Source organism: Python bivittatus, unplaced genomic scaffold, assembly GCF_059951505.1.
Source record: "Python bivittatus isolate LINGU-HERP-01145 unplaced genomic scaffold, Pbiv_v1 ctg000690_np1212, whole genome shotgun sequence".
In the NCBI taxonomy this organism is placed as follows: Eukaryota; Metazoa; Chordata; class Lepidosauria; order Squamata; family Pythonidae; genus Python; species Python bivittatus.
This window is the reverse complement of record NW_028277096.1, coordinates 12,640,814-12,656,244: the sequence shown is the minus strand read 5'-3', so window position 1 is coordinate 12,656,244 and position 15,431 is coordinate 12,640,814. Positions and strand designations below refer to the sequence as shown.

Genomic DNA, 15,431 nt, shown 5'->3' with positions numbered 1-15,431 from the left:
GTGACAAATAAATAAATATTGTATGTCAGTCAGTCAATAATTAATTAATTTCCAAGAATAGTTCTGAGCCCCAAAGAGGCCCCCATGAGCTTTCCTGGGGGGGAAAATTGATGGTTATAGTAAAAAAAAAAAAAAAAAGGATTAAAAGAGCAGCAGAGGTTTTTCAGGAGGGAATACCAGTTGAATCTGTGTATTTGTGTACACATATGCATGTAAGCATACTTTCTCCCAGGGACTAATCAACATACATGCATACTTATTACCTGCATATGTGGTATGTGACTGCGTAAATATAGGGGGTGTTTCTGCTCTTTCCTCAAATTGTATCTTCATGTTTTTGTGCGTATGTGCACTGGAAAGGTACACGGTCAATGAGCCATGGGACTGAGAAGGAGGGGGGCCTTTGAACCGAGTAGTCAGTGGCATTCTGAGCCACTGCCCAACTTCCTTTCCAACACAGATGCACTGGAGGACTTTTCTCCAGAGTTTCCAGCTGAATCCAATACATTTTCAAACTCAGACTTTTTTTTCATCACATCACATCAAATTTGTTCTGTTTTCATAAAGTTATCCTGCTGAAATTAAGGGAGAGACTGAAGTTCCTTTGCATAATTTATTTCCAATATTCTGTTGGGTTGGAAAGAATAAAAAGCATGCTCCAGAACCTTGCATTATGGAATTAGCTATAATGAGAGGTTAAACCTTATGTACAATGTGTATCTTATTTATATAGGAATTTATAAAATGCCTTTACTGTATAGTTCTTAAAGAAATAAAGCAAGCTGAATGTTTACTAATTAGTTAATCCCATGAAATAGAGAGCAACTCACATTCATCACTGAATTAGGATTCAAATCATGCCTCATATCTTGATGGTTTAACTGCTTTCCTCAAATGAAAATCAACTGCATTTAAATCCAGAATTAGAAACATCAGGATTCTGCTCTGAACAGTAATTTGCCATTTAAAAATAAATATTTACCGTAGCAAATACAGAAATAATCCTCCACAGACTTCCTGAGAGCTTCCATTTCCACAATATCCACAGTCATCCTGTTATCAAGTGATGCTGATTTTGTCTTCTGCAATTCTACAGCTTTTGCCTCTTCATTAACACCTAGGAAGAAATTATGAAATCTGACACTGTCCATAAACCTACTACCATAAAACCATGAGATTATTCATATATTAAGACCTTTCTCAGAAATCCTGCTTCTTGTCCTCACACCATCTGGCTACAATAAATCTTCAGTTATACAACCAGCATTATTGAATTACGTCTCCAGGAATACAGTTGTTTGGGGGAGATAGGCAAAACTGCATTGTTTTGGACACACAGTATTCAACGCTATTTGTATTATGGGTTTGATGCCACTTTGATGAACTTCTGTCAATAATTATTACTTACATAATTTATAAGTAATTTTTAATGTATAATCTTTGGAGTTTATTGGTATCCTATCTTTTCACTGAAAAGTATTCTGTTTCTGGAGATCTATGAACTGGACATTTTTCCAATGTCCTTAATAAACCAAGAGCTGATTTAACACTTTATAGGACCATGCTGTGATTACCATGTGTCTGCCAAGGAACATAGCAACATTTATATCTTGCCAACTTTCTCAGTGGCTTCCCTATAAAGATGGTTTTCACTGGTCCAGTTCAAACACAATGTTAAACCAGAAATGAAATGAAATGGTTACCTATTCATTCCTATTTGGCATCTCCTGCTGGTGAAAATAACTGCCCAAGCCTGGAAGTCTCAACAGACGGTTTGCCTACAGTAGCATCCAACTAGGATCTGAAGGCTCCCAACTCCTCCAGCTCATGAAAAGAATGAGATATTGCTCTACAAGAGTGTTTTTCAATGTTGGCAACTTGCTGGCTGGGGCATTCTGGGAGTTGAAGTCCAGTTGCCAACATTGAGAAACACTGCTCTACATGATTGCTGAAAATGAAACAAAACATAATTTAATTTTGGTACAAATTGCTCAGCCAATCAGGTGATTGCATAATCTGATTTCTGAGTTGGACTATTATGGATAGTTATATTTTTATTTTATAATTTACAAATGAGGAAAGTGTAACTTCTTATAGTGAAGATAATCTCCTAAAAATTCAGTATTCTGGGTAACTCTGAAATTGTCAAATTTGTCCGGTACTGTATTGACCTCCATTTATGGTTAAAAATTACTTTTTAAAATGTTTAATAACAGAAAACTCTGTTGAAAGAAACAGAAGTTCTGAAAATTGCTCCCCCAACACACAATACATACTCAATATTAAATATTATGAATTGCCAGGAGTCCCTGAGATGGGTGATAATATACGTTCAAAAATCAGGTAGATGTTATTTGTTGTTGTTACCCTCAGAATAGTTGATAAGAAACTATATTACTTCAGTGCATTCTAGCTATGTAGCTTTTTCTTCAGTAATTCCCAGCAAGCAATTGAAAAAATCTATTTTTCATTTAAAACAAAAACTATTGGACTTGTTCTGAGACACCACCATTTTATTTAAAAGCACCAATATTTATGTAATTGAAACTTGACAATCGCACTGAAAAAATGTATAGCGTTCACAAGTAACAGAGGTGGTCTTATCAAGATAAATGAATTTCCCAGCAACACTAAGCCAGTTTAAAGAAGTTATTTTTGTTTGTTTTTAAGCAAATATATTTCATTTCTGATCTAAATGTACAGTGGTACCTCGGGATACGAACTTAATCCGTTCCATGACTCTGGTTGCAACTCGAGTTGGTCTCAAGTCGAGGTAAAGTTTCCCATAGGGTTCAATGTAAATCTGGTTAATCCGTTCCGCCCTCCGAATTTGGTCGCAACCCGAGGCAAATTTCCCCATAGGGTTCAATGTAAATCCGGTTAATCCGTTCCACCCTCCGCCCGAATTTGGTCGCAACCCGAGGCAATTTCCTCTTCAGAGACTGACTCCCGCCAAGCCTGCTCTGCATTTTCTTTGGAGCCATGCTAACATGCACACCAAAAACCTTCACAAAACACCGCAAAACACACCACGAGCCTCACCGAACATCTCCTTGCTACCGCAACCTCGGCCACAGGAAGCCGCGACTGCGTGACAGCAGGGAAAATGGCCGCGGATCCGGTTCATAAGTAGAGGCAAGTTCATAACCCGAGGTAAAATTTTCCTGCCGAAGCTGGTCGTAACCCGAAATGTTCGTTAGTAGAGGCATTCGTATCCCGAGATACCACTGTATTTTGTGCTATTTGCACATTCAAATGAACTAAAGATAAGTACCATTGATACCACTGATGTAAAAATAAAAAATGCACGGCAAATCTATTGAAGACCCATTCAAACTGTTATACTTAATATTTTTTGTTATAATTTGGTGATACAATACACACCTAAAGTTAATTGCATTGCACACAGCATGTCAAAAAAATCTTACAGTGCTTTTCCATCCAACTAGCCTTCTTACCAAATAACTGGGCAATACTTATGAACAATTTACTAAGCATTCTTAGCACTCTGATAAGCTGCCAATAGCAAATGGTAATCAGCCTATATATACTTCTTCCCCCTCCCCCCAAGCCTTTTTAAGGTGCTCTTCATGACAGGCAGAAATTTGATGGCCTCATTTTTGTGAATGCATAATGGATGACACATAAATATATTAAAATAAATAAACAATGCCACAAAAATTACATTTGCTCACAAATTCTCAATCTGTTTCATCATGCTCTCTCTCCACACTCAGAGAGCTGTAGCTGAGTGCAGTTGCTTGGGTGGCTAACTTGAGGAATAACACAAGCAGAAAGATTTGGTTTAGTTTCTTATATACAGCCAAATTGATGCAATTTGCTTAGGTGGAGCAAGATTGTGCTGCAGTCACACCTGTGTTCATCCTGCTTGTTCTACGGCATCACCTCCCAAGACAACTAATAGGCAGTTGAGAACCAGTGCTTTAACAGACTCAAAGGATCTTTATTTAAAATAAACTCCTTAAAGAAGTGCTCAACAGCACAACATAATTGTATGAAATGGGACAAAATAACTTTCCCACATTATTAAAGACACTTATAAAAGTATGTAATTGTGCTGGAAGCTCCAAAAATTACTGGGCTTAGTAATTATTATTACTAATGCACTGCAACTAAGATCTTGCATGTATCCTCTTTCCCAAGAGGAGGATTCTGGCTGAGGTTCAAACCAGCCTTTGTGTCTAAGCAGAACATACAACTGTTTATCTCTCTACAACCTTCCCTGTGTTCCTGCTTGCCACCCAATATTCAGTGCTACTCAACATACACAGTTCTCAGTGGACTAGCTTTTTGGGGTGGGAGTCAGGGAGGGCCCCCCCCTTTTTTAAGAATATTTGCACATCTGTAAATCACAGTCCCTCCAAGTATGTGAATTATTTCCTATTGTTTCTCATTGGTCCCATTCTTGTTACAGTCCTCTCAACACTTACTACCCTAGTTTCCCATTAGGACATATTATGTTGCACTACTTTGTTTACAAAAAAATGTAACATTACCAAATGCATAGTCTATTCCCTTCTGCTACAGAAAATGGGCACAATATTTCCATGTTTTCAAAATAGCCCATATATTTATTTACAGTATTAACAAATATAAAAGGAATGCTACATGAGCAAAAACTTTTATGTGCAGATCCTAACAAACTGCAGGAGTAAGTTAAGAAGTGAACAATGCACTTCTGATTCAGACTTACAGTACTTCACAAAATCCTTCTGAAAATCTTTTCTGGTATTGACGAAGGCTCTTCCTCTCTCAGTTCCCACCACAAACACATCTGTTTCATACACAGCAATGCAGGCAACTTCTGCCTTAGACTTGGCAAGCTCTTTGCACTATGGAAGTAAAAGGCTGCTGTTTAGAACTGCAGTAGCAAGAACGAAATTTAAAAATAAAAATGTATTACATCCTCCTTTTCTCATTTTTTTATCCCTGGCACTCCTTTATTTTTCAAAACCCGAGGCTACAGCCTGTCCTGCAAAGAGGAAAATCCTTTAACTGAAAAACACAAAGAACAAAAAACACAAAAACTGGGAATTGTACAAACAACATGAAAGTATTCCAGCAATAAAAGAATGTGATAAACTTATCCACACTAGTATCTTAAGTGCTAGGTCAGATTTACACAGCATTCCTCTTCATTCAATTTTATTGTTTTCTTAACATCAATAATAGGGTAGAAAATATTGGAATTACTTAATTAGCATATATTATAATAATATTTTATAGACATTAACAATGGCAGTTCTTGAACTGAAATTTGAATATTAAATTTAGTCACTTCCAGTTATGACAAGTGTCATTAGAAATCCAAGTACAATTTCTAAGGGCTTTCACTTAATCAGTGGTGCAGACTGATAATCTACAAACCACTGATGATGAAGGAGCCTAATCACATGCTGTACCTTAGCAAAAGTCACATGCAACACAATGGGAAGCGTTCTAGAAGAACCAAACTCCTTTTCAAACATTAGACAAGCAGTGTTTGACCATCACTGATCACATGAGGGTCCTGAAAGGAATTGATTATTCATTCACATGCCCACATAGCAGAGACAGCATGACTTGAAGGTTTACTGAGTAAACCTCCCAAATCTTATATCTTCACTGCCAAAATTGCAGAGATTATGAAAGCATACCAATAAAAAGGATGTAAAAAAGTGACTGTCATTCAAGGTGTCAAGGAGGATGAGAACAGAAGCATTTTTCTTTTAACTGCTTCTTGTAGTTGAAAATTATTGATTTTCAAATCGCATCCAGTTGGAATGAAAAAGGTTCTAAACAGGAAAAGCCAAATACTGTTGGTTTCTCTACTGCGTTAACTGAGTAGCTCTGCTTCCTACTTGTCCCTCTGCTATAGTCTGATGCAATGTAAGGAAACAATGGTCTAGACTGTCAATTATACCTTCTCTTTTTTTGCAAATGAACTGATAGTTAAAGAGAAACAGATGAACATGCATAGAAGTCCCTGGAGATGTAAGCCCTGTGGGAAAAAGTCACAGTACAGCAGGCACATATTAATTACGTCTTACCATTGATTCAAGGGCTGACATGAGAAAAGTAACCACCATTCTGCTCTCAGATGAGTCCTCATCATGGCTGGATGCTGCTGCCATCGCTGCTTGAGCCATTTTTGCTACAAATGTAGAAAAAAGTATGCTATGAATCAAAATTATACCTGACATAGGGGAAAATTATTTACCCTCTTGTGTAGCATGGAAGACAAAGAAAATCACAAAGAATGGGACATTAACCTATAAACATCAAATTAATTGGATATAAATCCTTCAAAAGATTAACCTTTTTCTGTGTTTTCAGAAATGTTGGATACGCTGGCATGGTGGTTGATGGCTGAGGATTGGCTGGGTCTTCTATTCCTGTGAATGGGGAGGGTGATGGAGAGGAAAGTGGAGTTGTGGAAAGAGTAACTTTCTTAAAGAACTCACTAAGTTTAGTTGGCATGGTTTTTTTTCTTTTTTCTTCATATACGTCATAACACTTTTAAGATTTCATGCATTTCCCAATATACCTTTCCAAAATGTTCTATATTTGGATTCATACTTTCTAATTCTGATAAAATGTTGTTAACATCCAGGAAAACACTTTAAGTTTTAGTTATTTCCTCTTCCTCCTCCTCCTCTTCTACAATCCTTCGTGCTTCCAATTCTTCTTTCAGTTCAATTAAAATTTCATTTGAAAGCTCTCCCTCACCATAGGCATCACTAAGCAATGTAGCATCAGCCTCTATATCAAGGGATTTCATGAGTGTCAAAATTTTCTTACTTAATTCGCCCAAATTTTCATTTAGGTCAAATCCTTCAAAATTATTTACAAGAACAGCAAAACATTTTAAACACTTTTTCCAAATCCCTTGCAAGCATTTCACACTAACGTCCTGCCATGCTGCTGCAACATTTCTCATATAGTGGAGGACACTGTAGTCTTTCCAAAACTTGTGCAATGTTACCCTATCATCCTCTGTTGTGACTATGGTTTTGGAAAACACTGCATGTAAATAGTATGCCTTGAATATTGAGATAGCTCCCTGGTCCATAGGTTGTAGGTGTTGGCCTCGCGGGGTAAACCAGATAGGAATCTACCTTTACATCTGGGTAGATGCAGGGGATGTCCAGGTGCATTGTCGAGGAGCAGGAGAATTTTAAAAGGAATTCCCTTTTTCCAAGCAATATTCCTTTACTTGTATGAAGCAATTCATAAACCAATCCTCAAAGAGGACTAGCATCACCCAAGGCTTCCAATTAGATCCGCAATAAATGGGCAGCGTGTGCTTGCTTTTGAACACATGTAGGTTATCTGATTTGTGGATCCTTCCACAAATTGTTACTGATTTGTTACTCTATCCTTAAGTGCTTTACATCAGAGCATTGCTTTGGCCTCTTTGCATACGTAGCTCCACTCTGGCATTTTTTTCCAGTATAACCCAGTTTCATCCACATTGAATATCTGTTCAGGCAAACAGTTCCCTTCTGCTATGGTATCATCAAGTTCATCCAGAAAACATTTGGCAGCTTCTTCATCAGTGCCTGCAGCTTCACCTCTTGTGTGTGTGTTGTGGTAATCAGATCTTGGCTGAAACCGCATAAACCAGCTATGGCTGGCAGTGAATGTTTCAGTGCACTCCTCACCTGCTTGTTCCTTCAGTGTTTCAAAAATGCTGCATGCCTTAGCCTGAATGATAAGATAGCCAATCGGCATCCTCTTTTGTATCTGATCTTCGATCCAAAGTATAAGTAGTTTTTTATTTTGTGGATGAGGTCTTTCTGTTGTCTTGTTATAACTGTTTTTATTCCTGTGATCCTTTTATCGCCTCTCTGATCCTTTCCTTATTCATCAAAATAGTGAAGATGGTGGAATGGGCCAGGCCTTCTTCTCATGCTACAATATTCATCTTCTTCCCGACATCATACACTTTGATGATCTTCAGCTTTATATCAAGACTTTTTGTCCTCTCTTCTTCTATTTTAGATGAGAGCCAATGTGATGCAGTGGTTAAAGTGCTGGTCTAAGACTGGGGAGACCTAGGCTCAAGTCCACCATCAGCCATGAAAATTCACTCTCTCAGATCAACTTAGCTCACAGGGTTGCTGCTGTGGGGATAAAATGAAAGGAGGTCCCCACGTAAACTACCTTGAGCTCTTGAAGGAAAGTCAGGATATCATTCTAGTAAGTAAACAAAATTAGGGCTTGCACATTACTTTGGATTCCATTCAAAGTACTTCAGAACATGAAGCAGCACAAATATAGTACCTGCCTGTGACTCATTAATGTACCTATGTTATTTTTCAGGAAGCAAATAGAGTTGGTTTAATGAATTGCAGACAAGATACTACATTCCCATTCATTCTGAACCAGTTTTCCAGATCAAACCCAAAGTGTTGCATAATCCTCATTACCCATATTCAAAGCAATAAAAGTTAAAATCTATTTTTTTCTATAAAATTCTAAGATTATAATCATGAAAACTTTTAAGTCTCTCACCAATAAAAAGCAGAATTATTTGTCCTCTCCCATTCACAAACGCATTATCAATATATACTGATACCCCCACCCACATACTACTTTGAGAAACACTCCCATACCTTATTTTCAAAAGCTAATGAAAGTCCAATTTGTGTTCATACCTATTCTCTGTATTATAAGAATTCTGCACAAATAAAATTGATCCTGAAATAGAAAAATGTGTATCTGAAAAGTTATATTTCCTATGCAAGACAAGTTTGAGGAGTACTGTTCTGGAAGACTTATGACTTTTCCAGACTGGGGGGAGGGGTTAGACCAGGGCTCTCCAAAGTGATCAATATCAACCCCCAAGGGTTGATGGGACTATCCAAGGGGTCAACATTATTTGTAGCACTACTAAACTAGTATTTATTATATTATTTTCATATAATAAATGTTTTGGGGCCGATGAACAATCTGACACTTCATGAAAGAGTCAATGAGCTGAAGCGTTTTGGGTCCCTGGGTTAGACAATGTAATTCTTAATGTGAAGTGCTAGCCCATACAGTGCAAATAACAGTATATCACTGCAAAAATAAACAGCCTTACTGCCACTCTGTTGACATAACAACATTGTTTGAAAATAAATATACCTCCCTATTCTATTACATTTACTTCTTAATTCCATGCATCATTATTCAGATATCCCACTTAATTTAATTATCTTTACTAGCAAAAACCTATGGCTAGATTGCAGCCACTGAACATTATGAGATTTGTATTTAGGTAAATATGCATAGGATTGCTCCTTTGATGCTAAGCATCTCTAACGTTAGAAAGTGAAAAGCCTTTCCAGTTGGGATAGATTATAAATAAATTCTGCTTCCCATTTTTGTGGGATGATTTAAAAAAAAAAGTATCCATTTGAAGGCTTCAATATTTACAAAGGATGTTTCAAAAACAGACATATATTTGGAGGGAAAAGACTTACTAAATAGCTCAGACAACATCAAGAATCAATATGGTGTAGAGTTTATGGTTTGAATTGGGATTACAGAGGCCCAGGTTCAAGTTCCTACTGGACCTAAGAGTGGGAATGGAAGTCTAGAATGTGTGCTGCCTTGAGCTCCCAGAGGAAAGATGTGATGTACATATGTACAAGACATATCTGCGGGGACTCCCAGGTCTTGTAAATTCACAGTACTGCATACTAGGTCCTCTAACAGTAGCCCAGCATCTATCCAAAACACTTAAATGAACAGAAGGTAAAATTAGTCTTTCCCAACCACTCAAACTGAATATTAAGTAAAATGTGCTCCTCTAAGAAAGGCTCAAAAAAGGGAAGTGAGGAGTATAATTTGAATCTCATGTAAGGACTTAGTAACTAATGCCCTTAGGACCTTGAAACCTCAGGCATTTTCTTGCCAAGACTGGCCTAACAATTAACATTATTAAGGTTGGAAATATAACTGATTTTGCTCTAACACCTTTGTATAAGGAAGGACCTCTGTGAAGAGGAATCCATTTAAGCTATCTCAATAGCCTCTAAACATGCTTAAAATAAAAAAGCGTTACAAATTAGTGTGTTTTTTTAAAAAAAGAACAGGCAATTTGATGTTTAATACAGTCTGGAAAATGTTAGGTTTGGCTCAAGATGACTTATACTAAAATATTTGTTAGGACGCTAAGGTTCTTTCAGATGACAAACTCATGTATCTTTTAAACACTCCTTTAAAAAAAATACATCCTGCAAGTGCAACAAATAAATACCTTATATAACAAAACATACTAAATACTAAAATACAACTAGTATTTTGATTAGACAGAGATCTGGGCAGCTCCCACCTCAGTGGTGTTCCAGAAGGCCTTAAAGACCTCGCTGTTCTCCCAAGGCCTTAGTGTAGGGTGGATGGAACCTCCTTATTCCAAGGATGGAATATCCTTGCCACATGTGTTTGGATATTAGTTGTCTGGATTGCCATTTTATTTCTGTGTCTTTCTTTTATTCTATTTGTATTGTTTTTACATTCTGAGCCACCAAAGTTGGCTTGGATTTGGGCAGCACTAAAATCAAATAAAATAAAATAAATGGAATACATGGTCTTGGAAACACCTTTCCAAGGCTATGATAAATGTCTTATCTTTTGCTCCAATTAAAACAGAAATCAATTGAAAAGTATGCAACATACCTTGATGAAAAGAAACATATTTTACATATCTAGCCCAAGGATTTTTTGTCTCTGTGTGTGTGTGCGTGCCTTCGAGTAAGTTTTTGACTCCTGGTGACTGCCTGCAGTATTCTTGGCAAGGTTTGTTGGAAGTGGTTTGCCACTGCCTCCTTCCTAGGGCTGAGAGAGAGTGACTGGCCCAAGGTCACCCAACTGGCTTTGTGCCTAAGGACTAGAACTCACAGTCTGATACCTTAATCACTACATCAAACTGGCTCTCAGCCCAAGGAATGAGAGTACACTAATATTTAATCACAGCTATAACTGAATACATTTCTCAGGTTTAAAGAAAAAAAAAATAAAGGACCAGATCTCCAGAAAAAAAATAATAAAGGACCAGATCTCCAGAAATTAAAAGATGCTATTTCAAAATCCTGAGGGTAAACATCAAACCAAATTGAAATTTAAACTTAATCTGATGTTCTTCTAACAGCAAAATCTATGTTCTAGAATTATTTCTAGAATTATTCTAGAATTAGAATAATCTTCTAACAGCAGAATCTATGTTCAGAAATTATTTAGAATGACCCCTCTTTATTTGGAGTTAAAGCACTGAAGCATTTAAAGAACATGCATTAAAGTATCAAGAAAAAAATGGGGAGCAAACCCCACTTAATCAAGTGAATTCTTCAGAAGATTCATTTTTTAAAAACTGCTTTGTCTAACTAAGATTATACGTGTTCCCTAACATCACAAAAATAAATGTTAATTCAAAGCATGCTGCTTTCCTTCAGGTTATTCTCTTATTATTGTCGGGAGGGGATCATGAGAAAATTCAAAGGTTTTCCTTCAATCAGATGGGAAAGAGGAAGAGAAAAAAATCGAACCAGAGACCAGAACAAAAACAAAGCAGTACTGCCTAGCCCTTGTACTTCTGGCAAGGTAAAACAAGGAGGAAAGTCAGTTGTGTTTAAAATAAGTCATTTCCCATTTAGCAGCACTAATTTGGAGAAGCACAAAGTCAAACACCACCAGCAGTAATACTCCTTTATCTGCAGAACTGAGATTTGAAAAAAAATGAAAGGAGAAAGGTGTGATTAACTCTAAATTTTCAGCATGAAAACATCAAGATCACACACAAGCAAGAAGCAGCAATAGAACTTCTGAAGAGAAATGCAAAATGGTGAAAGTGGCAAACAGAAGTTACTATGAAAGCAGAGATGAAAATTTAGGCAACAATAATATCTATTTAAATCTGGCAAAAATTGTGGTGGGGCAGCAAAGAGGTTCCATTCAGAGGCTTATCCTAAATAAAGCAGTAAAGGGAGAAGATATACCAAGAACCATTAGGACATTTGAAGATGGGAGGAATGCTGGGTGGAAAGGCCCATCCTATTATACAATTTCCAACCAAATGCACAGCCAAGAAAAAACATTGAAAGGTTCCACTCAAATACCGTAAAAAGGGAAGAGAAACAAAAATGTATTTGAATCCCTCAAACTGGAGGTAGACAAGGGTGACCACAAACATATTGTAGAATTGTGAACATACATGAAAAATGGAACTTATTTCTGAATAATCATGCATAGGCTGTATCTATATAATCAGACAGTGTCTATGAAAATATACCTGCATTTATTTACATTTACCACCTTTCTGCCAATAAGCTGATAAATTAAAAAAAAACTATGTAGAATTGGCCTCTAGGAACTGAGAGAAGAGGAAACATCTCTTTGCAGAATACGTATGTCTCCCTAGTAGCTTTCCCTAGTAAGAAAAACAATGTAAAGGGAAGACAGCAGAGAAAAGAGAATATGGACAACTGAGGGGGGACATAAATTATCCCTATTTAATTATTTACTTAGTTTTCTAATTTCTGACCAACACCACCAAAGAAGCTTATAATGGCCCTCATTTATCATGATACATTAATATCCAAAATTGGTAAGTGCAATTTTTTTTAAATAACTAAAACTCTTACAATTAAAAACCAAGATGATTATGAAAAGCTGAATGGGCAACCTCTACTTTAGAGAAGGGGAAACAATATGAGAAAGAGGCTTTCATTTGGCCACTGTAATATGGGTCAAGTGGGTGAAGAACAGACACATATACACAGGGAAATAAATGTTCCTTATTTATTTTTTTCTTCCTGTCTTGCGAACAGAAATATATGTGGAAGACGCTCATATTCAAATACTCTCTCTTCAGAAAATAGTCTAAAGGACAACTCATGTAGATTGGTTAGTAGTACCTCCCCCAATTTTCTCTAAAGTGAAAATGCTTCCTTGGCCCATTCTCAGAGGTGTTCCCTCTAGAAAGCTGGCTACCTAAGAAGCCTTCTCTGGATCGGGGAAGAAGAGTTGGAAGAAAAATCATTAAAATTTCCTCCCCTTCTTCTCCTGTCCCTCTGGCAAAAAGGCCAAGCCTTCAATGTTCTGATGATAGTAGCAATAGCAGTAATACTAAGAGGTAGTCCCTCAAACAAATTGGCCACAGAAATTTTGCTATAATAAGAAAACTAGACAGAGAGATAAAAGGCATGAGAAAAAGCAAGCATACTCTCCTCTCTTTTACATCAAGATCTTTTTTACCCAACTTCCCAAGAGGGAAAACCTCTTTCCACATTTAGAAAGATGACTAAAGAAGTTGACCCCTTATTAACAGGGACCTGAAGAGAGGTTGAAGAAACGCAGTAATAGAATTTCCTCTCATACATTTTCCACCACCTCTTTTTCAAGGGGGAAGGGGATCCTTAGTTAATTTTCCAGAGGGAGCCTCTGTAGTTGTAATAATAGTCCTAATTATGTTTGCTTGCTTCCAATAAGGCAGCTAAAATAGCTTACAAGAATAGTGCAAATGTGATATTATTATTATTAATTACAATCACTAAGCCACTGGGGGAGCTCCTCCATCAATTTTTCTGAGGGTTTTGATTACCTTAAACACTCTTTCCAAAGAGGAGGAGACAGCTTGTGAATAATTTATACTAATAAATTATTAGCACTGATACAAATAATTTATCTTTACCTCCACCCCCAACTTTTCAGAAAGAAAGCCTTACTACGACTGTTTGAAATCCTTGCACATTTTTATGCTATTTTCCAGAAAGGAGTTGAAACTTTTATGTTTAGTATTTTCAAAGCATTCCCCCTCCTGAAAAACAAGCCACATTAGTGGGAGAAAGGTTGATTTTATTTAATTAATTTACTTAACAATTTGGATCCCACTCTTTAGGCAGAAAGATTCCTAGATTAGCTAATAGGATTAAAATGCATAGTAATAACAAAATCCATTATTCTGTTTTTTTTAAAAAAGTCCATAACAGAGAGGCGAAATAGTATAAAAAATTATATGGTCTGTAGCAGTAGCACAATTCCAGACTTTGAAAATTAAGCTGCTCATTAAAAAATAAGGATAGGGAGAAGTATGAGAGAAACATTAAATCTATAATAATTTTTAAAAATGCACTTACAATGTTAGTGAAAAATGTGTGAGAACACATCTCTAAGGAAAATAAGGAAGACCCCTTTCCCATCCACTTAAAAACAGTTAAAAAATTTAAATGGGGAGAAGAGTGAGGACCAACAAAACACCTACAGCCACAGAAAAGGGGGATCGTGAAAATCCTTAGATCACCTCCTTTCCAAGCTCAGAAAAACTGGCATGAAGTACTGCAAGAAGGACATCCATTTCCCAGGAAGGGGCTTTTTTGGGGGGGGAATAAAATTTTTAAAAAGCGGAGAAAACCTTTCCCCACTGAAATGGGCAGAAGTATGGGAAGGAAAGTGAGAGGATAGGAAGGACGACGACGACGACGATGATCATTAGGGAGAAATGAATTAAAATGAGCCCCCCCCGTACCTCTGGAACGGGGAGGGAGCCCATTGCGAGGCGAAAGGGCCAATTAAGTTCCTCGCACGCGCCCCCCTCCCACCCCGTCAACAGCTCGAGGGAGGGGCCCTCTCGCCCCCCCCCCACGCGCCTGTAGAAAACTGTCTGAGGAAGTTCCCCTTCCCCCCTCGCCCCCCATGAGGGGAGGAGGGGGAGCGTGAGGAGAAAGAAGCTGCTCGTTCCCCGAGGCCCCCCTCCTCGCCCCCCCCACCGAGCTCTTCCCCTCCCCCACTCACTCGTTGCTCCGGAGTCGCGGGGGGAGGAGGGGGGGAGTAGCCCGTCCCCGTCCCTCCGCGCTTCCACCCTCACGAAAACAATGCAGGCCGCTCGGCTGCGGCTCCGGGGCTGGCCAACTCGGCTCTCCCGCGCTCGGCTTGCTGCTTCTCCTCCTCGCTCCCCGCTCAAGTCTCGGGCGGCGCGCGGGTCCCGGCTCAACGGCTCACCCTGAACCCAGAACCGAGGAGAAGGTGGGGGGGGAGGAGGAGGCTGAAGAGGGCGAGGGTGGGCTTTTTTTCTCCTCCAACCCGCCTCTGCGCATGCGTCTCCTCCGCGGGGCTACTTCGGGCAACGTAGTTCTCCTCGAGCCCCTCCGAGCGGCTGGGAGGGAGAGGGAGGACTACCACTCCCAGAAAGCCCCGCGCGCGGGCCGTGCTTGGAAAGGCTACGCTGGCCTCTTTTCTTCAGGACCAGAGAGAGAGGGAGAGAGAGTCAATGAGGAGTGGGAGGGTGGAAAAACATGGCTGTGCAAAGCGCGGGGCGGCAGCGAGGGTGGGGGGAGGAAGAGATAACCGTGGCCGGGGAAGCACTGGCCCAGGCCGCCGAGCAGGCGTGCGAAGGGCTCCTCAGCTCCTCGCCACGGGAAGAGCGTAGCCAGAAAGGCGCAGGTGCA

At 38.7% G+C, this 15,431-nt stretch overlaps 1 protein-coding gene across 4 annotated transcripts in view; it reads right to left on the bottom strand.

The window, feature by feature from the left end:
* GTF2I (general transcription factor IIi) overlaps positions 1-15,083 on the bottom strand; it is a 78,313-nt gene extending 63,230 nt beyond the window's left edge. For 2 of the 4 annotated variants that reach the window (XM_088152469.1, XM_088152465.1), the window contains exons 1-4: positions 14,779-15,083; positions 6,051-6,154; positions 4,715-4,853; positions 983-1,117 (exon numbers count right to left, since the gene is read on the bottom strand). In XM_088152469.1, coding sequence (XP_088008595.1) covers positions 983-1,117; positions 4,715-4,853; positions 6,051-6,149 — 373 coding nt within the window. In that variant the 5' untranslated portion in view covers positions 6,150-6,154; positions 14,779-15,083. The remainder of the gene's footprint in view (positions 1-982; positions 1,118-4,714; positions 4,854-6,050; positions 6,155-14,778) is intronic. The other 2 variants (XM_088152467.1, XM_088152466.1) reach the window with 1 other exon arrangement.
* Between the last annotated feature and the right edge of the window lie 348 nt (positions 15,084-15,431).